Source organism: Diabrotica virgifera, chromosome 2 (genome assembly GCF_917563875.1).
Source record: "Diabrotica virgifera virgifera chromosome 2, PGI_DIABVI_V3a".
NCBI classification, from domain to species: Eukaryota; Metazoa; Arthropoda; class Insecta; order Coleoptera; family Chrysomelidae; genus Diabrotica; species Diabrotica virgifera.
The window spans coordinates 197,583,655-197,608,490 of NC_065444.1; the positions used below are offsets into that span (position 1 = coordinate 197,583,655).

Sequence of the window (24,836 nt, forward strand, 5' to 3'; positions counted from 1 at the left end):
CCAAAGTTTCAGAGCATTTGACAGAGAGCCATTTCCCATAAGGTTTCTGCGGGGTCCTTCGCAAAAGTTATTTATTGGAAAATGCCATGATACCGTTAACCGTCAACCTAATCTCCATTTGTTTTTTGTTTACATTATTTTTCAACAAACATTTTGTAGTTGAAACGTGGTTAAAAGTTGAGAAAATTAATATACCTAGGATTTTTATTTTCAATTATTTAATTAACTATGTATTATCACATTGTAACATTGTGAACTTTCATTTATATTGTATTATAATTGTAATAAATAATTTATTAAGATTCGTTTTGCCTTATTACCTATCTCTTTCCAGTTTTACTTCACAGGATAGTTACTTTAAGAGCAAAAAACATAAATTGAATATCAGAAAATTTAATTTAGTTAACCCACAGATTTGTTATTTTACTGAAGAGAAAATTAACTGGCGCCCATTTTGTTTGTTCCGAATCTCTATCGTCTTTTATTTATTTAACCTTCCGTTTTATTATTCCAATTCCCATTCTTTCATACCCAACTTATTTCAGAAAGAAATCTGTTTTAATTTTATTTCTTATTTCGGTCCCTAGAATCCCACATTCTTTGTGTCTTTTGTCTCTCCAGCTTAATTAGCCAGTGCTCTATACCAGCGGTTATCAACCTTTTTGAGTGATGTACCACATACAGTTATTTTTATTATTTTTGGTACCACCTATATTTTTAAATTGTATTATCAATACTTACCAAGTACTACTATTTTAATTTTTTCTGTGTTTTGTGTACCACCGCCAATAATGATATGTACCACCAGTGGTACATGTACCACATATTGAGAACCTCTGCTCTATACTCTATTATATTCTTCTTCATTTCTCTTTACCTATTCCGTACTTTACTTCAAATTGCATACTAACTTCGACTATCTTTACTTTCGAAAGCCGAGTATTGCCTTATGTATTGTTATTTTCACTCCCATTTCAAATTTCTCTTACATATTACCAATAGAAATTGTTATTCACTTGGGGAATGACATTTCTCTCACATATTAAAAGAATTTTTGTCACGAATACAGCATTTTCGGTTTTATCATCTCAATCACGAACGTCACACAAAACCCCTTATAATTTTTATATTCACCCCTGTCCCCATCCCTTTGTCGGCTACACAGCATTCCGCTCCTGGAGATTTTACTTAGATACGCAATGACCAATTTATTCCCAAATTTTGGTGCACTATCTTGATCCTGAGCGTTACAAAAAAAAATAATAAAAACCGCGACTTTGACCCCTTATAACTACCCTCGTCCCCCACTCTGGTTTCCACCCGTTGTGTAAAGTCATGTACACAACTAATTCAATATATCCCCGTATAGTTCTTCCATATTACTTATCACGAGCAAAATCCGCTCCCATCTCTTGGTTGGTCTAATAGTTTTTACTCACGTACAGAAAACATGAAAAACTATATTGTAGCTATTTAGTTACATATGAAAATTCGCAAACTGTATAGGTGTATCCGACAAAACGCGTCGATATCAATTTTTTTTAGAAAAAGGACAAAACAAAGTAAATAGCCTGTCGCCATAAATAACATTGTAATAAATGAAATAGAAATGGCCAAAATTCAATATCGAACGGTCCGTGTTGTGTCTCCTGTGGTTTGGTCTAAGCAATCTGATTATAAATGCTGTCAATGTCTGACCGAATCCAATAAACGTAGTGGCGATGCTATAAAATGAAATAAATCACATACAGCATGTTTGAGCTTCAATAAAAAATATATGTATTATACTACTTATTTTTGATAAAAAAGTGATAAAATTATTACAGCCATCTGATGTTTTTTCTATAATAACTTTGACTTATCGAATTAGTAAGACTATTTGTGGAAAGATAGTGTTTATATTTTAGATCAATCAAGTAAAAAATAAAGTCCATATTCATTCACATTCACATAAGTCCAAAATTACCATTTTGTTTTCAGGCAGAAGCCACTAAATGTTCGTTTTCTCAGATTTGTTATTTTGGACTTAGTGACTTTTGCTGCGACGAAGACGATATTATATATATGGTCCACAATCTTATTATCCCGAACTATAAATATTTTATACATAAAAGAATTCACTGTTAAAGGTGCATTAACGTCTATAAGTGAATACAAAATAAGAATAATTCTTTGTTAAACTGTAGAAAACAGCTTTTAAGTTGTTTGTCAGATAAAATAATTTTCTCATCAAGTATCGCTGGCATAGATCAGCGTCTGAAGAATTTTAAATTTTGGTGGAATTTCTCCGATGCTTCCGGCAAACAAAACTCCACAAAGGTCGGTTCTAATTTAAGGCCTTTTGCAAAATTTTATTACTCAACCAACTTGTATAGATCAAAGATAAGTTCCAAATAGGTAAAATAATTAATTTCCAAAGTCACGAGAAAGTTAGTTGTACGTGAGGGTTTTTGAAAATTGAGGTCTCGAATTATTATTGTTAAAGCTGTAGATAACTTTTGAAGACTTGAAGTTGCTTAACCTAGGCAGTTAATAACTTGGTGTAGGGCAACCTTTGTTATGCAAAATTGATTAACTGTTTAAAAAACATTGGATCTTTATTTATTTTCTTATATTACTTTTCTGAAACTAGACATTAAAACTTTAACAATTTTGCAAACTAAGCGATTTTAAAGGAGGGTGTATATATAGATTTTAATCGGTAAACATTAAGTACAATAGATTTGTTGACAGTCGACAAATAAAAAGTGAATTTATGAACTGGGATTGAAATATTATTAAAAAAAAACGTTCGTTTTATACTATGTAGTTGACTGAAATAAAATCAATAGTACAACCAAACAGTCATTTTATTGTGTATCGTCCACAACAAACGGAACCGATTACAGTAGTATGTAGTATCAAACGTAGAATATTGTTCAATTTGTATGTAGGTGTAAAATATTGCATTTCGAATATTGTAGATTTTTTGCCAAATGCGTTTTATATCATCGATGACCTATTCGCAGTCAACACGATTGTGCCGTTACTCCAGTCAATAAGAGCAAAAATAGGATATTTCTTCCGATTTCTATCCTAATGTTAGATAAAATTTTGGGAAGACGCTATACTTTCCTCGTAATTGACACTCTACCTTATGCCGATATCTGCTTATTATTTTTAGGAGTGAAAACTTTCTACTTCTTGTTAGTCGAGTAAATGAAGCATTCTGGCTCGCAATTATTTCGTCCAGCATGGATTTACTTGAAATTTTCACAGAAGGTAGGAAATAGTCCAAGTATCATTTTCTATATCATGCTGCTGTACGCTAAAACCTTGGGGGTAGTTGCCACACCATCTCGGTGGTGGGAATTTTTTATTACATTTTAACCATGTAAATCGATGTAAAATGTAATTTTAAGAAAAAAATGTTTTTTACATTTTCTTCGTAAAACTAATATTTTTCGAGTTATTCGTGGTTGAAAGTAACAGTTTTTCGACGGAAAAATCGACTTTTTTATAGGGTTTTTTGAGAATAACTCGAAAAATATGCATTTAATAAAAAAAACTGTAGATATCAAAATTGTATCTTTTAGTAACACAAACGAAACTGTTTGTCTATAATATTTTTACGACCAATACAAACCAAGGTACGGCATGTTAAAGTTTAGCTTTTTTCGTCAAATGCATAATTTGAAATAATCAAAGCCAAATAACAGGTAAACTTTGCATTTTTTCAGGAAAACTTACATGATGTTTTTTCAAGCATACAATAGGATCTTTCAAAACAAATAACAAAAAGTTTCTAGCATAAAAATTGAGCAACTTATGATCAAAAAAAAGTCGGTACCTGTTTTTCTCTACGAATAAAACAGTGAAAACAACCCCCTAACTACCCTTGTAACTAAAAATTGGTCTTCACCTTTCTGTAATTCCGTTTATATTTATATTATCAATACACTGAAGAAGTTTTACCTATTTAAAAGGCCTAATTTTGGAAAAATTGTAGTTTAAAGAAAAATTGATTTTTTGCAATTTTGCATTTTTTATCATTTTCTTCAAAATATCTCCGAAAATACTGGAGATACGAAAAAAATGATAGATTACTAAATTGTAGCTTTTTTAATAGCTAAAATTTTCTTTTGCATAGATTTTCATTACAGTGAACAGTTAACGAGATATAGCTGTTTAAAACATCTATTTACGAGCAAACATCCCCTTATTCGAGCCCTTTAAACCCACCTCAATTAAAAATTAAGGGATCTTACGGAATTTAATTTACACAGTCTTATTACCCTTCAAAGATCCTACAAAACTTTTATTGATCGAACAAAATTTTTATCGCCAAAAATGAAGGAGCTATGTTTAGAAAACTAATTTTTTTACGAAAAATTCGAATAGTCCCCTTATAGAGCATTTTCAATGTAACCTGTATAATACCACAGAGCCGGTTCGTATACTGGATGACTAAAAAACTATTTGTATGTTTTTTTTATATATTTGTAAATTCGTATTTTTGTGTAAATAAATGTTTTTGTAATTCTTTAATTCTACTTTTTTTCTGTATAGATCTATTAAATTGTCTACTTATAAAAATTGCAATGTTATGGGTGGTTTTTAAGGGTTAAAATATTATGATATTATATCCTAAAGCATAAAACAATCATTATTTAACCAGTCAAAACCAAATTTTACCTATATTAAGGTTTACAATGTTTTTATATAATTTTTGACAATAAGGGTAGTTCACACCCCTAAAAATAATCAACGCCCTTGAGCACGATATAGAATATGAAGTACAGGGTAAGATGATCCTAACCCCAAATTTTTATGTAAATTGATGCAAGCCGAAATTATTCTTTTAGGATAAGTAAACTTTTCATATGTAGGTCCAACAAGGGTGGTTTTAAGGGTTGAAATATTGTGATATTATATCTTAAAGCACAAAACAATCATTATGTAACTAATAAGAAGCAAATGTTGACAATATTAAAGTTTAAAATGTTATTTTATAATTTTTTACAATTAGGGGTGGTTTTCACCCTTAAAAAACCAAAAGCGTACAACGGCTCAATATAGAAAATGAACAAGAGGGTGTAGTGAGTCTAATCCCAAATTTTTGTACAAATCGATGCTGGACGAAAAAATTGCGAGGTTTTGCCATTTTTCCAGCTTCATTTCCTCGACTATATGGTCAAATTTTAATAAAACTAGTTGGTAACGTAAATCAAAGTACTTTTAAGACTTTATTAACGTTTGATGAAGTTATTTTGAAGTTAACGTATGAGTATCTTTGCAGCTGAGCATGACTTAATTGTGCTAAATACATTTTACAAACTACCACCTAGTCACCTGTATACGTGGAAATCACCTAGAGACAACGGAGAAGACGTTACTATAAGAAATTAAATAGACTATAATATTCTTGTCAACAAAAGATATCAAAATAGTTTCAACAGTGTTAAAACCTACCCAGGCGCTGATATTCAATCTGACCACAATCCTTTAGTGCGCGCGTATAGAACCAAGTTAACAAAAATAAGCGGAAAAAATGTAAAAAACATGACATGAGAAAACAGCAAAACATTAAATAGAAAATTTATAGAAATCGATAATACTCCCAAAGAACTCCCCAAAAATTTCGGAAATTTAAGTCCGACCTTTATAGCCTAGTAAATGAACGGGAAATTCGGCGATACCGTGTAATTTTCAGGGGCAACTCCGAATTGCATGAAAATTTGGATTTAGGTTCTACTTACCCTCCACTTCAAAGTTGAAATTGTGCCGTTGTTTGCTTTTACTTGGGGGTGACAGTCACCCCTTCTCGGGGGTGAAAAAACATACGTTCAAGATAAGACTGGAAGTGGATAAATTGACTGATTTTAAGCAACTTTTGTTCTATAGAGTTTTTTACTAAGTCAATACTTTTCGAGTTATTTGCGATTGAAAATGTTGATTTTTCGACAAAAAAACTACGTTTTCAGACGGTTTTTCGCAAATAACTCAAAAAATAAATATTTTATCGAAAAAAATATCCTTAGTAAAAGTGTAGCCTATAAAAATCCCAAAAAAATGGTGTATCAGTAAAGTCTATCAATCACATAAAAACAAAGTTGTAGCTCATGAAAAATACGTTCTTATTATTCTAATTCCAAATCGAATATTTCAAGGTGAAATCACCGAAAAATTAAAGACTTTTTGGGAAAACCCCATTTAAACTTTTTTAAAGTGTTTATAAAAAGCTTTGTTTTAATTGTTAACAAAAGCTTTAGCATTAAAAATAAGCGAGTTTCGCTCAAAATAAAGTTGGCCCTCTTTTTTTTTGTAAAAAATCATGAAAATCTCGCCGTGTTTAGCTCCCCAAATGAAATTAATCGCTACCGCTTTACAAACAATTTACTTAACTATCTATTTTTTATATGATCTGTCAGTCTCACCGGTTTAAAGTGTATATTTTTGAAAGGGTTATAATTGAGAAAGCTTGAATGGGTCACTAATCACGAGTGTATGCAAATTTTGAACAGCCATATCTTAACCAATTTTTGTCTTACGAAGAAACAAAATGAAACTAGCATATTTATAATAGCAAACCTACATTTTTTTACTCTTTAAGATTTTTGTTATCACTAATACTTTTTAAGATATTTTGAAAAAATGAAATTGTTCAAAAATTTTTAGAAATTTTTTTTTTACTATAAAACCAAATGTTTTAAAAATAAGCACTTCAAACCAATCAAACTTACAGATCATATAAACAATACACATAAAATTAAAATAGATGGCAAAGCCAAACGATGAATTTCATTTAGGGTGCTAAATAGAGGGAGGTTTTCACAATTTTTTTTACCAAAAAAAAGGGCCAACTTTTTTTTCAGTGTAACTCGTTTATTTTGATGCTGTAAACTTTTGTAAAAAACAAATAATAAGCTTTTTTTCGATACTTTAAAAATGTTAATAAGGTTTTCCCGAAAAACGCTTCTTTCTTCGATGATTTCGCGTTGAATTATTCGATTTGGAATTAGACGAATAAAAACGTATTTTTCATGAGCTACAACTTTGCTTCTACTCAATTTGTAGACTTAAATGGTACACCATTTTTTTCGTTTTTTTATAGGCTACACTTTTGCTAAAAATATTTTTTTCGATAAAATATTTACTTTTTCAGTTATTTGGGAAAAACGGTTTGAAAACGTATTTTTTTTGTCGAAAAATCAACATTTTAAATCGTGAATAACTCGGAAAGTATTGACTTACGTAAAAAACTTTATAGAACGAAAGATGCTTAAAATAAATCAATTTAACCATTTCCTGCCTTATTTTAAACACGCGTTTTTCACCCTCCGAGAAGGGGTAAATGTCACCCCCCAAGTAAAAGCAACCAACTGCACAAATTCAGCTTTGAAGTGGAGGGTAAGTAGAACCTAAATCCAAATTTTCATGCAATTCGGAGTTGCCCCTGGAAATTACACTCCAAAACGGTCATTTATTGGGCTATTACGGCTTGTGATAGTACTGATCCTTAGCTTTCCAACGCATGTCTAATTTTGAAAATCGGTTATACCATTCAAAAGTTACCGAGCTCAGAAATATGACTCAATTTCTATTTAAAAAAGGGAAAATGTTTGTGGATATGTATGTATGTATGTATATATGTGGAAAAGTTAAACCGATCTGAATTTTTTTATCTGTTTGAAGTGGGGGTCAGAACCGGTGCAGTTTGAAACTTTTGACCACCCATAAGCCACCTATAGGACTTGGTAGGTACAAAACGGCATATTCTTTGGGGGTATATATCTTCGGTTCAAGAAGTGACAGGAGAACCAAAAATACACCAAATCAATAGTGTTGAGCTAAGCTTTTAAGTGGTGTTGAAGCTGTCAGGATCAGACATACACACCGCTCAGTATAGCCGAAAAATTGAAAAACTAAACTTTGAAAAGTTTGGTTTTTTGACAATTACTCAAAATTTTAACCTACGAATTGTGCCAATAACTGAGCATTTGTAGAAGGGCTCTAGACTCATCTAACGGTGTATACCTCATATCCGGGAAAATTCGAATTTTTAAGTTATAGGCTTCATAAGCATGATCAAATCTATTTCCTATGGGAACAAACAGTTTTTCAAGCTCAATAATTCCTATTATACCTTCAGTTATCATACTTGACCTTAGATGCATCAGAGGCACTTGTCAATACGCTTCAAACTCATGTTTAGTGATCAGAATCGGTTAAGCCGTTTAGAAGTTATTCAGCTACAAAAGTATAATCCAATTAACCATTATGCTCGAAATAGATTATGTAGTTGTAGTGGTTACGACGCTAAATTTGATCGGGCAACGGGCAATCCGAGTTCATTTACCGGCCATCCCAAAATTTTTTTTTCAATCTATTTCGAATAGAAAAAAAATCTAGTGTACATTAGATGTACACTAGATCATTTTTGGGAGATAATGCGGCAAAGGCGACCATTTCTAAAGCTTAATGTGTAATCGACAAATATTACATTTAACTTTATACATTTAATTTATAAATAACTTTGAAAAACTCCTGATACAAGGATAAAAAACCCGATAAAAGCCGTAAATATGAGTGGCGCATAAAATTTTCCAGCTACAAAAGATCTGATATGAATATTACGTGGGTGAAAACGTATTTTCATTTTTATGCAAAATAAAACTAAAATTTTATTTTGCATCAAAATGAAAATACATTTTCGCGCCACGTAATATTCATATCAGATCTGTTGTAGCTGGAGTATTGTATGCGCCACTCATTTTTACGGCGTTTAGCGGTTTTTTTATTCTTGTTAGGAATAAACATGTTGTATTTTTGTGGTATTATTACTATTCAAAACATTTAACACGGAAAAAAATTTCAGCTTTACAAAAAAACATGCTTTTACGCGGTAAAATTGAGCGATATCTAACGAGTGGTTTTTGCAGGTAATAAAGCAGATTGCGGTATAGAAAGGGCGGTCCGAAGAGAAGACGGAGAAAGGTTGGCAAGGGAATACAATGTAGCTTTTATGGAAACTTCGGCCAAGAGTGGACAGAATGTTGAATTGGCTTTCGTAGCTGTTGCAAGGTAACGAAATCTTAATATCTTTTAAAAGTTTTAAAAAATATATGATATAATATATTTATAATTATTGTCGAAAAGTAATGTCTAATATTCACTTATTAAAACACGCTTTCCCTTAACCCTAGAAGGACCAAGGAGGGTTAAAAAGTATCCACAACATTGCATTGCATCCGATTTTCTAAATACCTTTGTTCCTAAAAATCTCAAATAATTAGTAGTTGTCGGCGTACTACTGCCCTATTCTTCTTCTTAACGTGCCCTATCAAGTCCCCTTGACGTTGGCGATTAACATGGCGAAACTGTCTCTGTCTCGAGCTATTATAAATAGGTGTTCTGCTTTCTTTATTCCTGTCCACTCCCGGATATTCTTCAACCAAGAGGCCTGCTTTCTACCAATTCCTCTGCGTCCTTCGATTTTACCGATCATAATAAGTTGAAGAATATTATACCGGTCTCCCCTTACTACGTGTCCAAAATAGGCCATCTTTCTATATTTGATGTTATCAAGCAGCTCGCGGGTAGCATTTGCTCTCTTAAGGACTGCCACATTTGTCAGCATAGCCGTCCATGGTATTTTCAGAATACGTCTGTGCAGCCACATTTCAAAGGCTAATGGTGGATATTTTTAATGTCCATGCTTCGACACCATACAAGAGGACTGACCAAATGTAGCATTTAATCATGCGCTTTCGAAGTTGAAGTTGCAAGGTATCATTACAGAAGAATGACCTCATTTTTAAAAATGTCGATTCTACATTTTATCTCTTTATCTGGATCTAGTCGTTCAGTAATATGGCAACCAAGATATTTAAAACTGGGTACTCTTTGAATTATATGACCATCAACATATAAACGTGAATCTTGATGGGCCAAACGGCTAAATACCATGTATTTTGTTTTTGAACAGTTTATATTTAGGCCAAACTCTCTTCCCACTGTGTCAATGGCATTTAAAAGATGTTGTAATCCATTCATATCATCACTTAAAATAACTGTATCGTCTGCATATCTGATTGTATTTATCAGAATTCCATTAACCTTCACACCCCATTCCAAATTATGCAGCGCTTCCTTAAATATTCTATCTGAATACAAATTGAACAACAGTGGGGACAGTATACAACCCTGTCTGACACCTCTTTGTATTTTGCATATTTCTGTTGATTTTCCATTTATGCAAGCTGTCGCTGTTTGACGCCAGTATAATTTTTCTACGATTCGCACATCTTGACTATCAACTCCTTTATCCTTTAATATTTTAATTAATTTGTGATGTTTTACTCGATCAAAAGCCTTCTCATAGTCAATAAATACAGCAAAGACGTCTTTCCTTTGATCGCGGCATTTCTGCAATAACACATTTAGTGCAAAGAGTGCGTCCCGGGTTCCCAGTCCATTTCTGAAGCCAAATTGTGTTTCATCCTGGTCTTCTTCACATTTATCTCTGCTTCTACTGTGGATGATACGTAGAAAGATTTTCAAGGTGTGGCTCATAAGGCTTATCATTCTATAGTCGCTACAGTTTTTCGGACGTTGGTTTTTTGGTAGGGTTATGAATTCGGACTTTAACCAATCTTCAGGGATATCACCAGTCTAATAAACATCATTGAAAAGTTTGACTAGTATTGCAATGTTTTCCTCATTTATGAGCTTTAACATTTCTGTAGGTATGTTGTCGGGACCAACGGCTTTCTTGTTTTTTGCCAATTTTATAGCATGTTGTATTTCTGATTTTAGTATTTCTGGTCCTTCACCTTCATCTTAAGTGTCCAGTTCTTCGGGTCTATCATCATTATACAGTTCATTTATTTAATTATACCAGGTAGTTCGAATTTCGTGTTCGTCTATTATCATTTTTCCCGACGAATCGGTTATAGTATGTGGAGTTTTCTTATAATAAAGACCAGCTACTTCTCTAACTTTTCTAAACATATTAAACGTATCATGTTTTTCATTCAACTTTTCTAATTCCTTGCATTTATCCTCCATCCATTTTTCTTTAGCTACCTTTATTTTTTGTTTAATTAGTTTCTGTTTTTCTTTGTATTCTGTTTTGTTATCTTTCAGTTTTCTTCTCTGCTCCATCAATTCCAGGATTTCATCAGTCATCTATTGTTGTTTTTTGTGCCTCTGCATCGTTGTTGTATATTTTTCCATTACTTTCCAGGGAAGATCTTTAAACGTGTTCCATATTTCTGTATTGTTTTCATTTGTTGAATTCTTTAGCTGATTATTCAGGTCATTTTCTATTAGCGTTTTGTTGGATGCTGATATATGTAATTTTGGTGTTTTGGGGATTTCTTCGACTTTTTTGAGCTTCACTTGGATGTCAGCTATTAGAGGGTTATGGTCTGAACCGATAACTGCATTAGGATATGTCGTTGATCTCTTGACACCATTCTTAAATCTCTTGTTTACTAGAATATAATCTATCTGATTTCTAATTATATGAAGTGAGTTATCTCCTGGTCCCTTCCATGTATATAATCTTCTTTTGTGTAATTTGAACCATGTATTTGCGATTATCATGTCATGTTCTTGACAGAACTGGTATAATCTAACGCCTCTTTCATTGCTCTCCCCTAGTCCATATTCACCTACCAGGTCAGATCTTCGTCCTTGACCAATTTTTGCATTAAAATCTCCAATAATATATGTGATTTCGTTCCTTTTTAGATTGTTAAGTGTCTGTTTTAATTGACTATAGAATGATTCAACATCATTGTCATATTTCTTTTCTGAAGTAGGGGCATATATCTGGATAACATTGAAATTAAATGGTTTACTATTTAATTGGAGTATCGCTAGTCTGTCGTTTACAGGTACAAAATTTTTTACATATTTCTTGAATTTAGATGTTATAAATATACCAACTCCATTCCTATGATGTACGTCATCTTCTACACTTCCAGAATAGTATAGTGTGCCTTCATTTTGTTCACATGTTCCCGCTCCAGGCCAGCGGAGCTCACTTATGCCCATTATATCAATTTTTAAGCGTTTAACCTCTTGAACTAAGTTACTGAGCTTGCCTGCTGCATAGAGGCTTTTAACATTCCATGTGCCTAATCTGATTGTACTGCTAGACATTTTTAAAGTTGTACTTTTTAAATTGTAGGGGTTTCGTGTGGTGACGACCGGGAAGGCCCTACAGTCTGGTGCGCATCCTTCCCTGCCGGATCTTGGTTTCCGAGATCCATGATCAGTAATACTCTGATTATGTTTGGATTGCGCCATAATAACTTTACTCGGGAGAAATAATTGGAGTGGTTTCCCGTTGCCTTCCCCAATAATTTTTCTGGCGCATTGGGTTTACTCCTGTGGGTTGGATAATCGGCAAGGATTTTTGGATATTTGGTACGAAACTTGGATCGGGACATGACCTCCCCTATTTGGGTTTGGGGGATAGCCATGGCTTGCGTGAGCAGGGTCGCGTCCCTGAAATAGATCTGACTTACACCGGGATCGTATAAGTGTATCTATCCGCTACTACTACTGCCCTATTAGATGGCGTAATTAGCATTGCTATAATTTAATTGATTTCCCCATATTTTTATAAAAACTTGACAGTGCACTATAAATAAGCCCCTTGAATAACTTCAACACCATCCCAAAATGGAAAGGGACGATATCATTAATGTGACAAATTGGCAAAATCTAAAAGAAAAACGGCCAATAAGTGGGCAAAAACAACCATAGTTTGTTCAAAATGCAAGTATGTATGCGGTAAGCATAGCAAGAGGTCAAAAATGTTACTGTATCCTACGTTGATGCCAATTCCACTGAAGACTCCGGGTTAGTTAGTTTATTTGTTTTTAATTTAAAAATCTTTTAGTAATATTTTTAATATTTTTCAATATTATTAATGTTGCTATTAGGATTGAAAACTTTACCTTTCAATTGCCAGATGACGCTAGTCACCTAATCCATACACGTCAATTTTGCATGTATAAGCTTTCATGGTTGGTCACTTCAAGTAGAGAGGAGCAGGTCTAGGCCTCTCCGATGACGACTCCAATAAGAGTCGAAAATCGTCGATTCAGAGTGCTCCTTATTCTAAGTGTAAAATAAGATTATTTTGCCTCCGCATTGCAACTGAATAAAAATGGTATATATTTTTATTTTCATTTTATACTATTTATTTATATAGTATCCCATAGATATAAAAAAAATCAAATTTATGCTAAACTTAATTCTGTTGTAAAATCTCTTATCTAATTAAAAAAACTTTAATTCTATTATCTCCTTTTGTGAACCAAAATTCATTCAATCGAATCGGTAGACTGTTCTTATTATTATAAAAAAAAAACAAAATTTAATTTCCACTTTTTAAATAGATTACTTATATATTCTATGAATTTATGAATAAATAGTTTATGCTGTAATACTATTAAGTTGACAAAAACAAATATGGTATGTAATGCAAAACAACTCTCTCTTTTCACAAATAATCTGACTAACCTTTTCTAACGTCCCTATTTCTTCTGCTGGATTGTGTTGTTCCTAGTTCTCCTCGGATTCTGCAAACTGTCTTTCTCCTTTAAACTGTTTCAAAAAACGGCACTCGTTCGAATTCTCTCCTCAAATTAAAATCTCTGACTCGATAAAAACAATATCTATTTTTAGACTTCCAAGATCTTTTTTTCTCAGCTTGGTATCTCGTGCAAAATTTATAAAATACGGCTACTCGCTTCAGACAGAAACTGGAATCTATTCGGATACAAGGAGTTTGTACTTCTCGACTTGGTCACGATTTAGTTTCACACGAATCTACTTCCACGGCCACCAAATTAACACACTTTACACAAAAACAGTACTTTCAAACTCGATTGATTGCTTTCGATGGTAATTACATAATCCATTCCTCTTTCTCTCATCAATTTGAAACTCACCACTCCATTCTCCTTCCATCGGTCTCCTAGCCAATCACAAGCATTCTTAACACATTACATCCCTACTTCTTTTTAAGAACAAATAGTATTGTATACAAATTTTCTTTCTTGTCAATTTCCAGGACATATTAAAATTAATTTTACTTACAATCTAGAAAAACCCTCTATTCTAAACTAAACAAAATTGTTTACCATCGTTTCTTTCTAGGAAACCATTTAGGACCGTCTATTGTTCAATTAACGCGGTATCCATTAACTTTCTAAACAAGTGTTTGTAGTCCGTTCTGTTGAAATGTATAAATTGTTCGTAGAAACTTTACCACTAAAATTGTTGTCTTCCGCGAAACAATTCTTACGGCTAAATTATTTTATTTACAAAATTTGACCATATACAGGGTCATGAAAATTTACGGTCTCGTGGTCTTTGACATAAAATTGTTTTTTTTTTAATTTACCCCATAATAATTATTTAACAGTATATTAAGAAATTCTCGACACCTTCTTGGTGCATACGAGTGGTACAATTTGTATATATCCTGTGCTAGATTCGTGAAAGTTAAGATTTAATACAACATTATATTTAGACGCGTAAGTCTTTCCTTTTCAGGGGTCGCTTAAACTTAAACCTTTCTCTCAAAAGTTCTCTGCCACACTGAGCTTATATCTTATAATCGGTTTCCCTCTACCTCTCTTTCTATCAACTTCTAACAGCTCTATCCTTCGCCCCGCCTAGTTTTTACTTCCATGTCTGATGTGACCAAACCATTGAAATCTTTGTCCTTGAACCGTCACTGGAAAACTTTCTGTCAATTCGACACAAGTCCTCACTTTGGTGTACATTTCCGCATACATTTCTCTCTAACATATCTCGTCTCTATAGCTCTTGTCTAGGAACTGTGTCATATACCTTATTAAGATCTATAAATACCAGATGTAACGCTCTTTCCTTCTCGCCGTATTTCACTATTATCTGTCTAAAAGCAAACAAGTTCGGGTGTCCTCCTTCCTGACATAAACCCAAACGGTTCGTCTCCCATCCATGACTTTCTCCTTAACCTTCACTCCAAGATCTCTCCCAAATTTTCATTGTTTGCGACATTTAATTTATAACTCTACAATTACAGTTCTGACTGTCTTCTTAACTTTATACATACAGTGAGCACGTAAAGGTTGGAAAAAATTTTTCTTGAGAATGGGCGAATTTGGAAAAAAATTCCGAAACGAGTCAATTTTTATTTTGAAATCAGGATGTTTTGGCATATATATCACGGACTGGGACGTTTCGCCGTCGCCATTTCGCCGTCGCCGTTTCGCCGTCGAGCCACTTCGCCGTCGGCCGTTTCGCCGTCGAGCCAGTTCGCCGTCGGCCGTTTCGCCGTCGCCATCTCGGCATTGGTTAAGTTTACAAGAACGTGATAACATACTAACTTTTTTTATACTAAATGTCGCAAGAACGTGATAACATACTAACTTTTTTTATACCAAATGTCAGTGTAAATAAAATGCTGATGTTGCTAGTAAAACCAAGTTATATTTTCGTATTGAACTATACATTGTTTTCGTCTGAAAAATAAAATATTTACAGTATTAAAAATATTTAAAAAGTTACATTTCATAATTATGGGCAAGTCCTCTAAGATATTCTAATATATCTCCATCGGCATTAAAGTTTCGGAATAATCTTAAAATTCGCTCATCCGCGTCCCTATAGTTTTTCTTTTTCAAGGGTGGCAGATTCCCAGCAACTAATTGTTCATAGTGAACGTCCCTGCCCTTCAGCACCTTACGGAGGCTGTCGATAAATTTCCATATTCTAGGGTGGTCGACTGCTAATTTTGTTTGAAGCCTTCTGTGTGCTACCTCCGCGTAATTGTTGATTCGATCCTCCCTATTCATCGTCCTTTGATAGAGATTCCACATCTCCTGGGGAAATATTGAAGGGCGTCTACCATCTCCTCGTCTATTAATAATTAATAAAATGATATACAGATTTTGGAATTTCTGAAGAAGTACACTTTATAGTTACCTGTTCATACGTCCTGCGTAATTGTCTTCGAACCAATATAACAGTGGTTGAAGCGCAAGAGGTAAAGCGTTTCCCAACACATCAATGGCCTGATCTAAATGACGAACTGGAACGAATGCCAAGGATGTCACCATCTTACAATTTAAGGCAAATTGGGCGTCGTTATTGTATTCTGTAAGATGGCCTAACTGTGCCACATGCTTCTTCATGTTTTGTGCTAAGTGGAAGAAGCATCCGTTGATATTTACTCCTGGGAAGCAATCTTCCATGGCTGCGAATGCTGCCTGCTCAAAGTCGCAATGGATCGCAGTAGGGCTCAGATTTGGCTTCAAATTCTTTATTAGATCGAACATACGGCTATAAGTAGCTCGTGATTTGTTTGGCAAAAGGGCATAAAATATAGGGTGGGCCCCATTATTTTTAGTTGCCATCACGGTGTACACTTGGGAAAAAAGCGGCGGTGCTATTGAAAATGTACCATCGGCAAACCATATGGGCGAAGTTTGCAAATGCTGTAGCCAGCTGTCTCTCCCGAAAATCAATATTCTGTTGGGCCCTTCTTCATTGTCCGCCAAAAGGAAATTTTCTTCCACGCCATCCGACACTTGATAAATCCTGTAATGTTCCGGTATCCGCAATTCTTCCAAATTAACAGGGTTTGGCGGTGCAGCTTGAATTTCGTTGCGTTTTCGTCTGATGGTCTTCTTCAGTGCGCAACTATTTGGAAGTCGAGCTTGAGAAGCCTGACTGGTATTATTCAAACATTCGTTAACCACCTAAAATAAAAAATGAATCAATCAATGAAAATTTCAAAGTAAAATATTGTTGGAAATAAGAAAATTTATTAGAATAAATTGAAAATTACCTGAATTGTTCCTTCCATTGTATCTTCTGCTCGTCTTTTAATGGTTGTTACTATTTGGGCAACCTCTACATCCACAGCCGAGGCGTCATGAGAGTGCAGGTTAACCTTTTTTTATTATTTCACCATTTTTAGTGTGAATTCTTGCCTTACACATGCCTCTTCTCTCACATCTCCAAAATCTAATTTCATCGTCATTTTTGCTAAGGGCATCAAAAACATAAATAAAACCATCTGAGCTAAATTTTGGCTTTCCTCTAGTAATAGATAGAATTTGTCGGTCCATAATTAAGTTCGTAATTATCGCAAACACTTTCATGATACGACTGAACTCTTCAGATGAATTCTGCGCTTATATAGTAAATCAAAAGAGAGAAATGAGAAAAAGGGACATAATCTGTTAATAATACCTGATGTACCTGCCAACCTTTAATAGTCACCAATTGTTCGTAATTTTAAGTATAACCTATTATTTCTAGGAAATTAAGGACAATAAACAAGAGTATAATTAAAATACATCATTAAGTAGATAATAATCTGTTAACGGTACCTGATGTACCTGCCAACCTGTAATAGTCACGTATTGTTTGTAATTTTAAGTTTAACCTATTATTTCTAGGAAATTAAGGACAATAAACAAGAGTATAATTAGAATACATCATTAAATAGATAAATATGACTATTATCAGATTCCCGGAAATAAACAATATTGAGAAAAGGGATTTCAATTTCAATTGTTACTACTGTATAAAAAATAAAAAACTTCATTTTGCAAAAGTGATAGTATATAATCGTTTGAAAACCATTCAAAACTTATATACAAGTAATGATCATCCCGAAATTATAAGTACGAATGCTAACAACGAAACGGCGACGGCGAAATGACTCGACGCCGAAACGGCGACGGCAAAACGGCGACGGCGAAATGTGCTAGATCCTATATATCACACTAGTGACGTCATCCATTTGGACGTAATCAATGATTTTTTTTAATGAGAATAGGGGTCATGTGGCAGCTCATTTGAAAGATATTCAATTCTCTATTATTCAATAATAAACATTAACATAATTATTTACACAGTGTGTCCAAAAAATATTTTTTTGAATAAAATTAATTAAGACAAAATGAAAAATGTATGTAATTTATTTAATTCAAAATACATTTTACTGCTGCCAGAAAACAGAAAAAAAAATGTTTATTTCATAAATAAACATTGCTTTTCGCTTAAATTAAATGTCCAAACTGCTAAGAGGCAGGTGGGTGGTATCTTTAAGATTGAATTTATACGAAAACAATATTTATTTGTCAAATAAATATTTTTTTCCGCTTTCTGACAGCAGTAAAATGTATTTTAAATTAAATAAATTACATACAATGTATGTAATTTATGTCATTCTTCTTTTTGTCTTAATTAATTTAATCCAAAAAAGTGATTCCTGGGCACCCTGTATAAATAATTATGGTAATGTTTACACTACTGAATAGAGAATTGAATTATCTTTCAAATGTGCTGTCACACGACCCCTACTCTCATTTAAAAAAATCATTGATTACGTCATCACGCCCAGATGGATGACATCACTAGTGTGATATATATACAACTCTTTTTGAAACTAGCCCTGATTTTGCAGGATATAAGTTTTACAACTGTTTGCCACTTGATATGGGAAATGAAAATAATATTCAAAGGTTCAAAAATAAATTAAAATTATGTTTGATCCAATTATGCGTTTACAACTTAAATGATTTCTTTGACTTAATAAAAGACTATAGGGAATGAGGAACGACGGGGTTAAGAAGCGCTCTATATTGCATAATTTTTTTTATTAAATTGTATTTTGTTGATTGTATTTTATGTAATTGTCCTATATGACTTGTATGTTGATTATGTTTTATTGATTATGTTTTATGTACTTACATGACTTGTCCTATATCGCATTGTGATCGAATTGGATGAATAAAGATATTCTATTCTATTCTATTCTATTCTATATGCCAAAAAATCCTAATTTCAAAACAAAAAGCGACCTGTTTCGGGATTTTTTCCAAATTTGCCCATTCTCGAGAAAATGAATTTATTCCAACCTTTACGTGCTCACTGTATAATAAGAACATCACATTATCTCTCTACGCATTGGACATACTTTCTTCCTCATATATCCTACTCATGATTTGCCACAATACATCCAACCCTTCCTCTCCTAGAGCCTTTTAAATCTCCACAGGTATTCCATCAGGTCCTATATAATGACTTACCATTCTTCATCTTATTTAACGTCATTTTTTGCTATCCCAGTATTACATTCTCATTTGGGATCCCAAATCCTATGTCTCTTCTCTGGTATTCTTCGATTAGCAACTTTTAAGAAACTCATATCACCTTTTCTTTATTTCAACACTGATTTTTAATACTCTTTCATCCATACTCTTAATCAGACGCACGTGTGTCAAGTTCTTCAAGGACTTTTCCCTTGTTTTCGCGATGCTGCAAACATTTTCATCCACTCACGGGTGTTTTCACCTCTTGTGCAGACAATTTTTTCTTATAGTAGCTACAACGCGTTTTGCTTTTCACTTTGCTACATTGTATATATCCTTATCTGCCTCTCTTTTGGACTGTCATACCTCTTCCCAGCATCTTTCTTCTGTCTAGCCTTCTGTTGCACTTCATTGGTCTGCCACCAAGTTTCTTTGTCCCTAGAAGGCACTTGATCAGAATGTCCTCTCCAGCTACTAACACAACTTTCCTGTTGGCTTCCCGCCAGTAATTTGCCGTATCTTTTTTCTTAACCCCTTTCAGCTCTCTACTATTAAAGACTCTTGCCAAGTCTCTATCTTTAGGACCGCATTCATAAAAAAACTACAGTGTACAACACATTGAGAAAATGACATAATATACTTTTTTCTCACTTGTTGTCCAATATATTATTCCGTTGTACTATATTATTAGGTATTAATTTTATAGGTAATCAATTTTCATTCATTTTAAAATTATTATTCTATATTAAATTTCAGCGGAAAAAATAAACTACAATCTGTATAAATTAAAAAGAATATTGTGTTTGTATTTTAATGTTATTATTATAAATATTTTATTATTAAGTATGAACTTTGATCAAGTAGTCAAAAATTCCATAGATAATAATATATTAATATTCATTTTTTTCATTGATTTTTAAATTTTTATCATCAACGATAAAATATCGTAATTAAGAGGAAACAGTAGCGATCAACAGGTAGCAAAAACGCGTTCCAAGATTGCGGCTGTAATTTTGAATATTTTTTCGAGATATTTGGCACACGTGTTCGTAATATAATAAAGAATGGCGGTACAGGGCCAAATTTAAATAATATATTAATATGTGGAAATTACTTTGTAATTAAATACAATATTAAAAAAACGAGCCTGTACCGCCGTTAAGAAGAACAAAAAAATAAACTACATACAAATAAACTTTTTTATCCGATGCCTAGATTTTGTGTCATAAATGACATAAAATCTAGACATCGGATAAAAAAGTTTATTTGAAGAAAGTGTATTTTTTGTTCTTCTTAATTTCGGTACAGGCTCGTTTTTTTAATATTGTATTTAATTACAGAGTAATTTCCACATATTAATATATTTTTCAAATTGGGCTCTGTACCGCCATTCTTTATTATATTACGAATACGTGTGCCAAATATCTCGAAAAGATATTCAAAATTACAGCCGCAATCTTGGAACGGGTTTTCGCTACCTGTTGATCGCTACTGTTTCACCTTAAATCAGCCTTTGGAATAAGCCATATGGTTTTACATAGTTAAACCCGAACAAATAATTCAAACTAGATTTACATAACCTAAATTATTGATAAAAGTGTCTGATTTTTTTAAAACAAAATTTTAATAAATAAAAATATTGAGTCAGTCAAACAGATTTCAGTCATTTTGGTTATAGTCAGGGATCCCAGGCCTATTTTCACCATTTACTACTAACAAGCTAATTTTTCCTGAATAGTTTCATTTTGACGAGACGCCCAACTTTTTTCCTTTCCAAATTTCCGTATGTAGTAGATAACAAAGATAGCAGTGATAGTCCAGTCAGGTTAGACGAATAACAGGCTTAACCTTGCATGCCGAGCTGCCCCAAATTTTATTTTTCTAATCTTTAGGGAGGGGCAATAGTAGTGTAAATTTAAAATCTCGACTGAATTCCGCCGTTGTGTTTTTTGATTTTAAACAGGAACCGTTTTTGCTCAATACCTCCGTCATTTTCAACTTCTCGACAAAAAGTATGACAACTAAAATTGTTGAAAATGTGATTTTCTAAAATTTCGTCCATTATAATTTTTCTCGTGCGGTGGATATTTTCAGAGTTATAGGGGAAAATAATGACAGTTATTATTTTTCCCAATAACTCTCAAAATATCCACCGCACGAAAAAAATTGTAATGAAAGAAATTATAGAAAATCACATTTTCAACAATTTTAATTTTTATACTTTTTGTCAAGAAGTTGAAAATGGCGGAGATATGGAACAAAAACGGTTCCCGTACGGAAAAATCCGTATATATGTTACGGTTGATGTGATAAATTCGGTCTGTATTAATAATTACCGGTAAATAACACTTAAACATAATTTATTAAGTATAATTAAACTCATACACACACATTAGGCTTTAAGTGACTAGGACTAGACTATAATTATTTGTTTTTATAGGAAAGGCTCTTGTGGCACCTAGAAAAATTACAAATAAAGCTACATTTTTTGCATTTGCAGCGTTTTTAATTGCATTGGACAATACAATTGCAGTGGCGGAATCCTTGCCTGCCTAAATTCGAATCTTTACGAACGCATTCACTGAGACTTATCTCAAGATCAAGCGCTTCATTGACTGAAATAAGTATTTCCTATCAGGTGGTAAATTCGTTTCTAGCATGAAGCTGGTTTAAGTGCCATGCTTATTGCCTAGCGTGTACAGCTTTTCATCTATAGTCTATAACAGAAATAATAATGGCAATAATGTTTCAGCTATCGGTCTTAGCTGTATTAACTTCTGGAATTCGCACTCTGATCTACTTTTTCAACAGTGAATATATCATTAGAATGCTTTAAAGTTCTATCAGATTCTTTTACAAGTGACTGTTTAGCAAGATCCCGAGTCTCCTGAATTTTCTTTTGAAGTTTTGTCAATTGCAGTGCCATATTCTTCGTCTCCCTCGTCTTCTTTACCGCCAATACTGGCATTGTCTTCCTCATTGACAGCAATTATCGCACAAGCATTATGTTCGATTGGGCTGTTAGTGTTACCTGTATCTTCAATATTCGTTAACAATCCTCGGTTGTATTGTTGAGTTCCATATCACCACATTGCTTTGCTCCATCATCAGCGTCAGCATCATTTGCTCCATCTCTAAGATGCTACATATTTTCTATATTGCTATACGGAATGGAAGCTTGGACATTGAAGAGACAACACATAAGAAGAATAGAAGCGTTCGAAATGTGGTGTTACAGAAGAATATTGAAAATTCAGTGGGTTCAAAGGATTACCAATGTTGAAGTGCTACGACGTTTAAATAAGGAGTTAGAAATTATGAAAAGTATAAAAACTAGAAAACTGGAATATTTGGGTCACATTACCAGAGGAGAAAAATATGAGTTGCTGAGAATTATTATGCAAGGAAGGATCCAAGGAAGAAGAGGCATAGGAAGAAGACGCATCTCCTGGCTGAGGAACCTTAGAGAATGGTTTAACTGTAGTTCATTACAACTATTCAGAGCAGCAGCCAACAAAGTGACCATAGCCATTATGATATCCAACCTCCGATAGGAGAGGGAACTTTAAGAAGAAGAATCATCAGCGTCATCAGAATGATCTGCTATTATCGGTTCTAAATCTTCTTCTGATTTCGGATAAAGTACCAGCAGGTAAGGATGATTTTAGTCCTACTTTAGCCTTATGTATTTAATACATTAAATAGTGTATTACACAGTGGCCGCTTCCGACTACAGATTGACTAACACTGTGATATGGTATGCGCTATGCTCCGTATTTAGCTCTGGTATGTCTCAGTGACTAATACACTCCCTACACTCCGCAAGTTTCTACGCACTTAACGGTATTAGGGAGTTTTTGTTGCTACGTAACGTAACGCATCTCCGTATACGTAAAGCAACTAACGTGTCGTAGAGGATGAATGTTAAAATAGGTAGTTTTTGTAACTGCCTTAACGTAACGTAAAGCAAATCGTAGAGTCATTTTTAAATTCCGTTGACATTAAAAAATAAAACAATGTTCACACAATATACAATTAATATAGAAATGTAAAAAAAGATAAATGAGTGATGAAATTGTATGGTTTTAATTGCTTCTATTTAAATAAAAAAATATTATTTTTTCTTAGGTTAAATTTTTTTTTATTTTTGTTTATACCTCCTTTTTAGTTGTAAATTATTGTACCTACATCAGAATTCCAGTATAATGTAAATAGTTTGGTAATATTTATTTGAAAATTTTACTGAAACTAGGTCATTTGTTTATCTAGTTATTAATTGGGGTGATCACTGTATTTCTTAAATTAATACAAGATTTGTTTGTTTTGCTTTATTAATAGATAACTTAAAAACAATAAAATTTTAAATCTATTATAAAGTTCCAATTTCCAATTACAAACACAGAATAATTTTACTCAAATAGACTAAACCAATAACCAATATAACCTTAAAATATTTATAAACGGTAGTACGCTGATGAAATGTTCATTTGGTAGGTAATCGGGCAAGATCCTCGTATGCATTCGGTGACTTCCGTCTCGATAGGGATGCGTTCTCACGTACGTATCAGAGCGTTACTTTAGGTAATACGTATCGAGATACGGGAGTTCAACGATTAATGCGCAAGCGTATATGTCCAAATGATACGTTACGTTTACGTATTTGTGTGCACAAAAACTCCCTACTGAGTAAAATTCAAGCGATACGTATTTAACCAACACCGTTGTAAAATTTTGTTTTCCAAAATATTTTTGTTTATGCCTACTTTTTTTTTGGAATTTGTTGCTACGTAACGTAACGCATCTCCGTATACGTAAAGCAACTAACGTGTCGTAGAGGATGAACGTTAAATAGGTAGTTTTTGTAACTGCCTTAACGTAGCGTAAAGCAAATCGTAAAGTCATTTTTAAATTCCGTTGACATTAAAAAAATAAAATAATGTTCACACAATATACAATTAAGATACAAATGTAAAAAAAGATAAATGAATGACGATATTGTATGGTTTTAATTGCTTCTATTTAAATATAAAAATATTATTTTTCCTTAGGTTAAAATTTTTTATTTTTGTTTATACCTACTTTTAGTTGTAAATTATTGTACCTTCATCAGAATTCCAGTATAATGTAAATAGTTTGGTCATATTTATTTGAAAATTTTACTGAAATTAGTTCATTTGTTTATCTAGTTATTAATTGTGGTGATCACTGTTAGGAGCGTCATTTGAAATTTTGGTTTGGGGGGGGGGCAAGCACTATATATACAATACATTATATATATGATGTTATGATGAATATTGAAGTATTTTCTGTAAATTTCAGTAATTTTCAGGGTCGGGGGGGGGCAAATGCCCCCTGGACGCCCAAATGACGCCCCTGATCACTGTATTTCTTAAATTAATACAAGATTAGTTTGTTTTGCTTTATTAATAGACAACTTAAAAACAGTAAAATTTTAAATCTATTATGAAGTTCCAATTTCCAATTACAAACACAGAATAATTGTACTCAAATAGACTAAGCCAATAACAAATATACTTAACCTTAAAATGTTTATAAACGGGTAGTACGCTGATGAAATGTTCATTTGGTAGGTAATCGGGCAAGATCCTCGTGTGCATTCGGTGACTTCCGTCTCGATAGGGATGCGTTCTCACGTACGTATCAGAGCGTTACTTTAGGTAATACGTATCGAGATACGGGAGTTCAACGATTAATGCGCAAGCGTATATGTCAAAA

The 24,836-nt window shown here is 33.1% G+C and overlaps 1 protein-coding gene across 4 annotated transcripts in view; it reads left to right on the forward strand.

Moving 5' to 3' along the window:
- The window catches only part of LOC114330512 (ras-related protein Rab-37-like), a 489,416-nt gene that overhangs the window by 459,695 nt on the left and 4,885 nt on the right, over nt 1-24,836 (forward strand). For all 4 annotated transcript variants that reach the window (XM_050643008.1, XM_050643010.1, XM_028279856.2 and 1 more), the window contains one exon: nt 8,922-9,063. In XM_050643008.1, the coding sequence (XP_050498965.1) occupies nt 8,922-9,063 (142 nt within the window). The remainder of the gene's footprint in view (nt 1-8,921; nt 9,064-24,836) is intronic.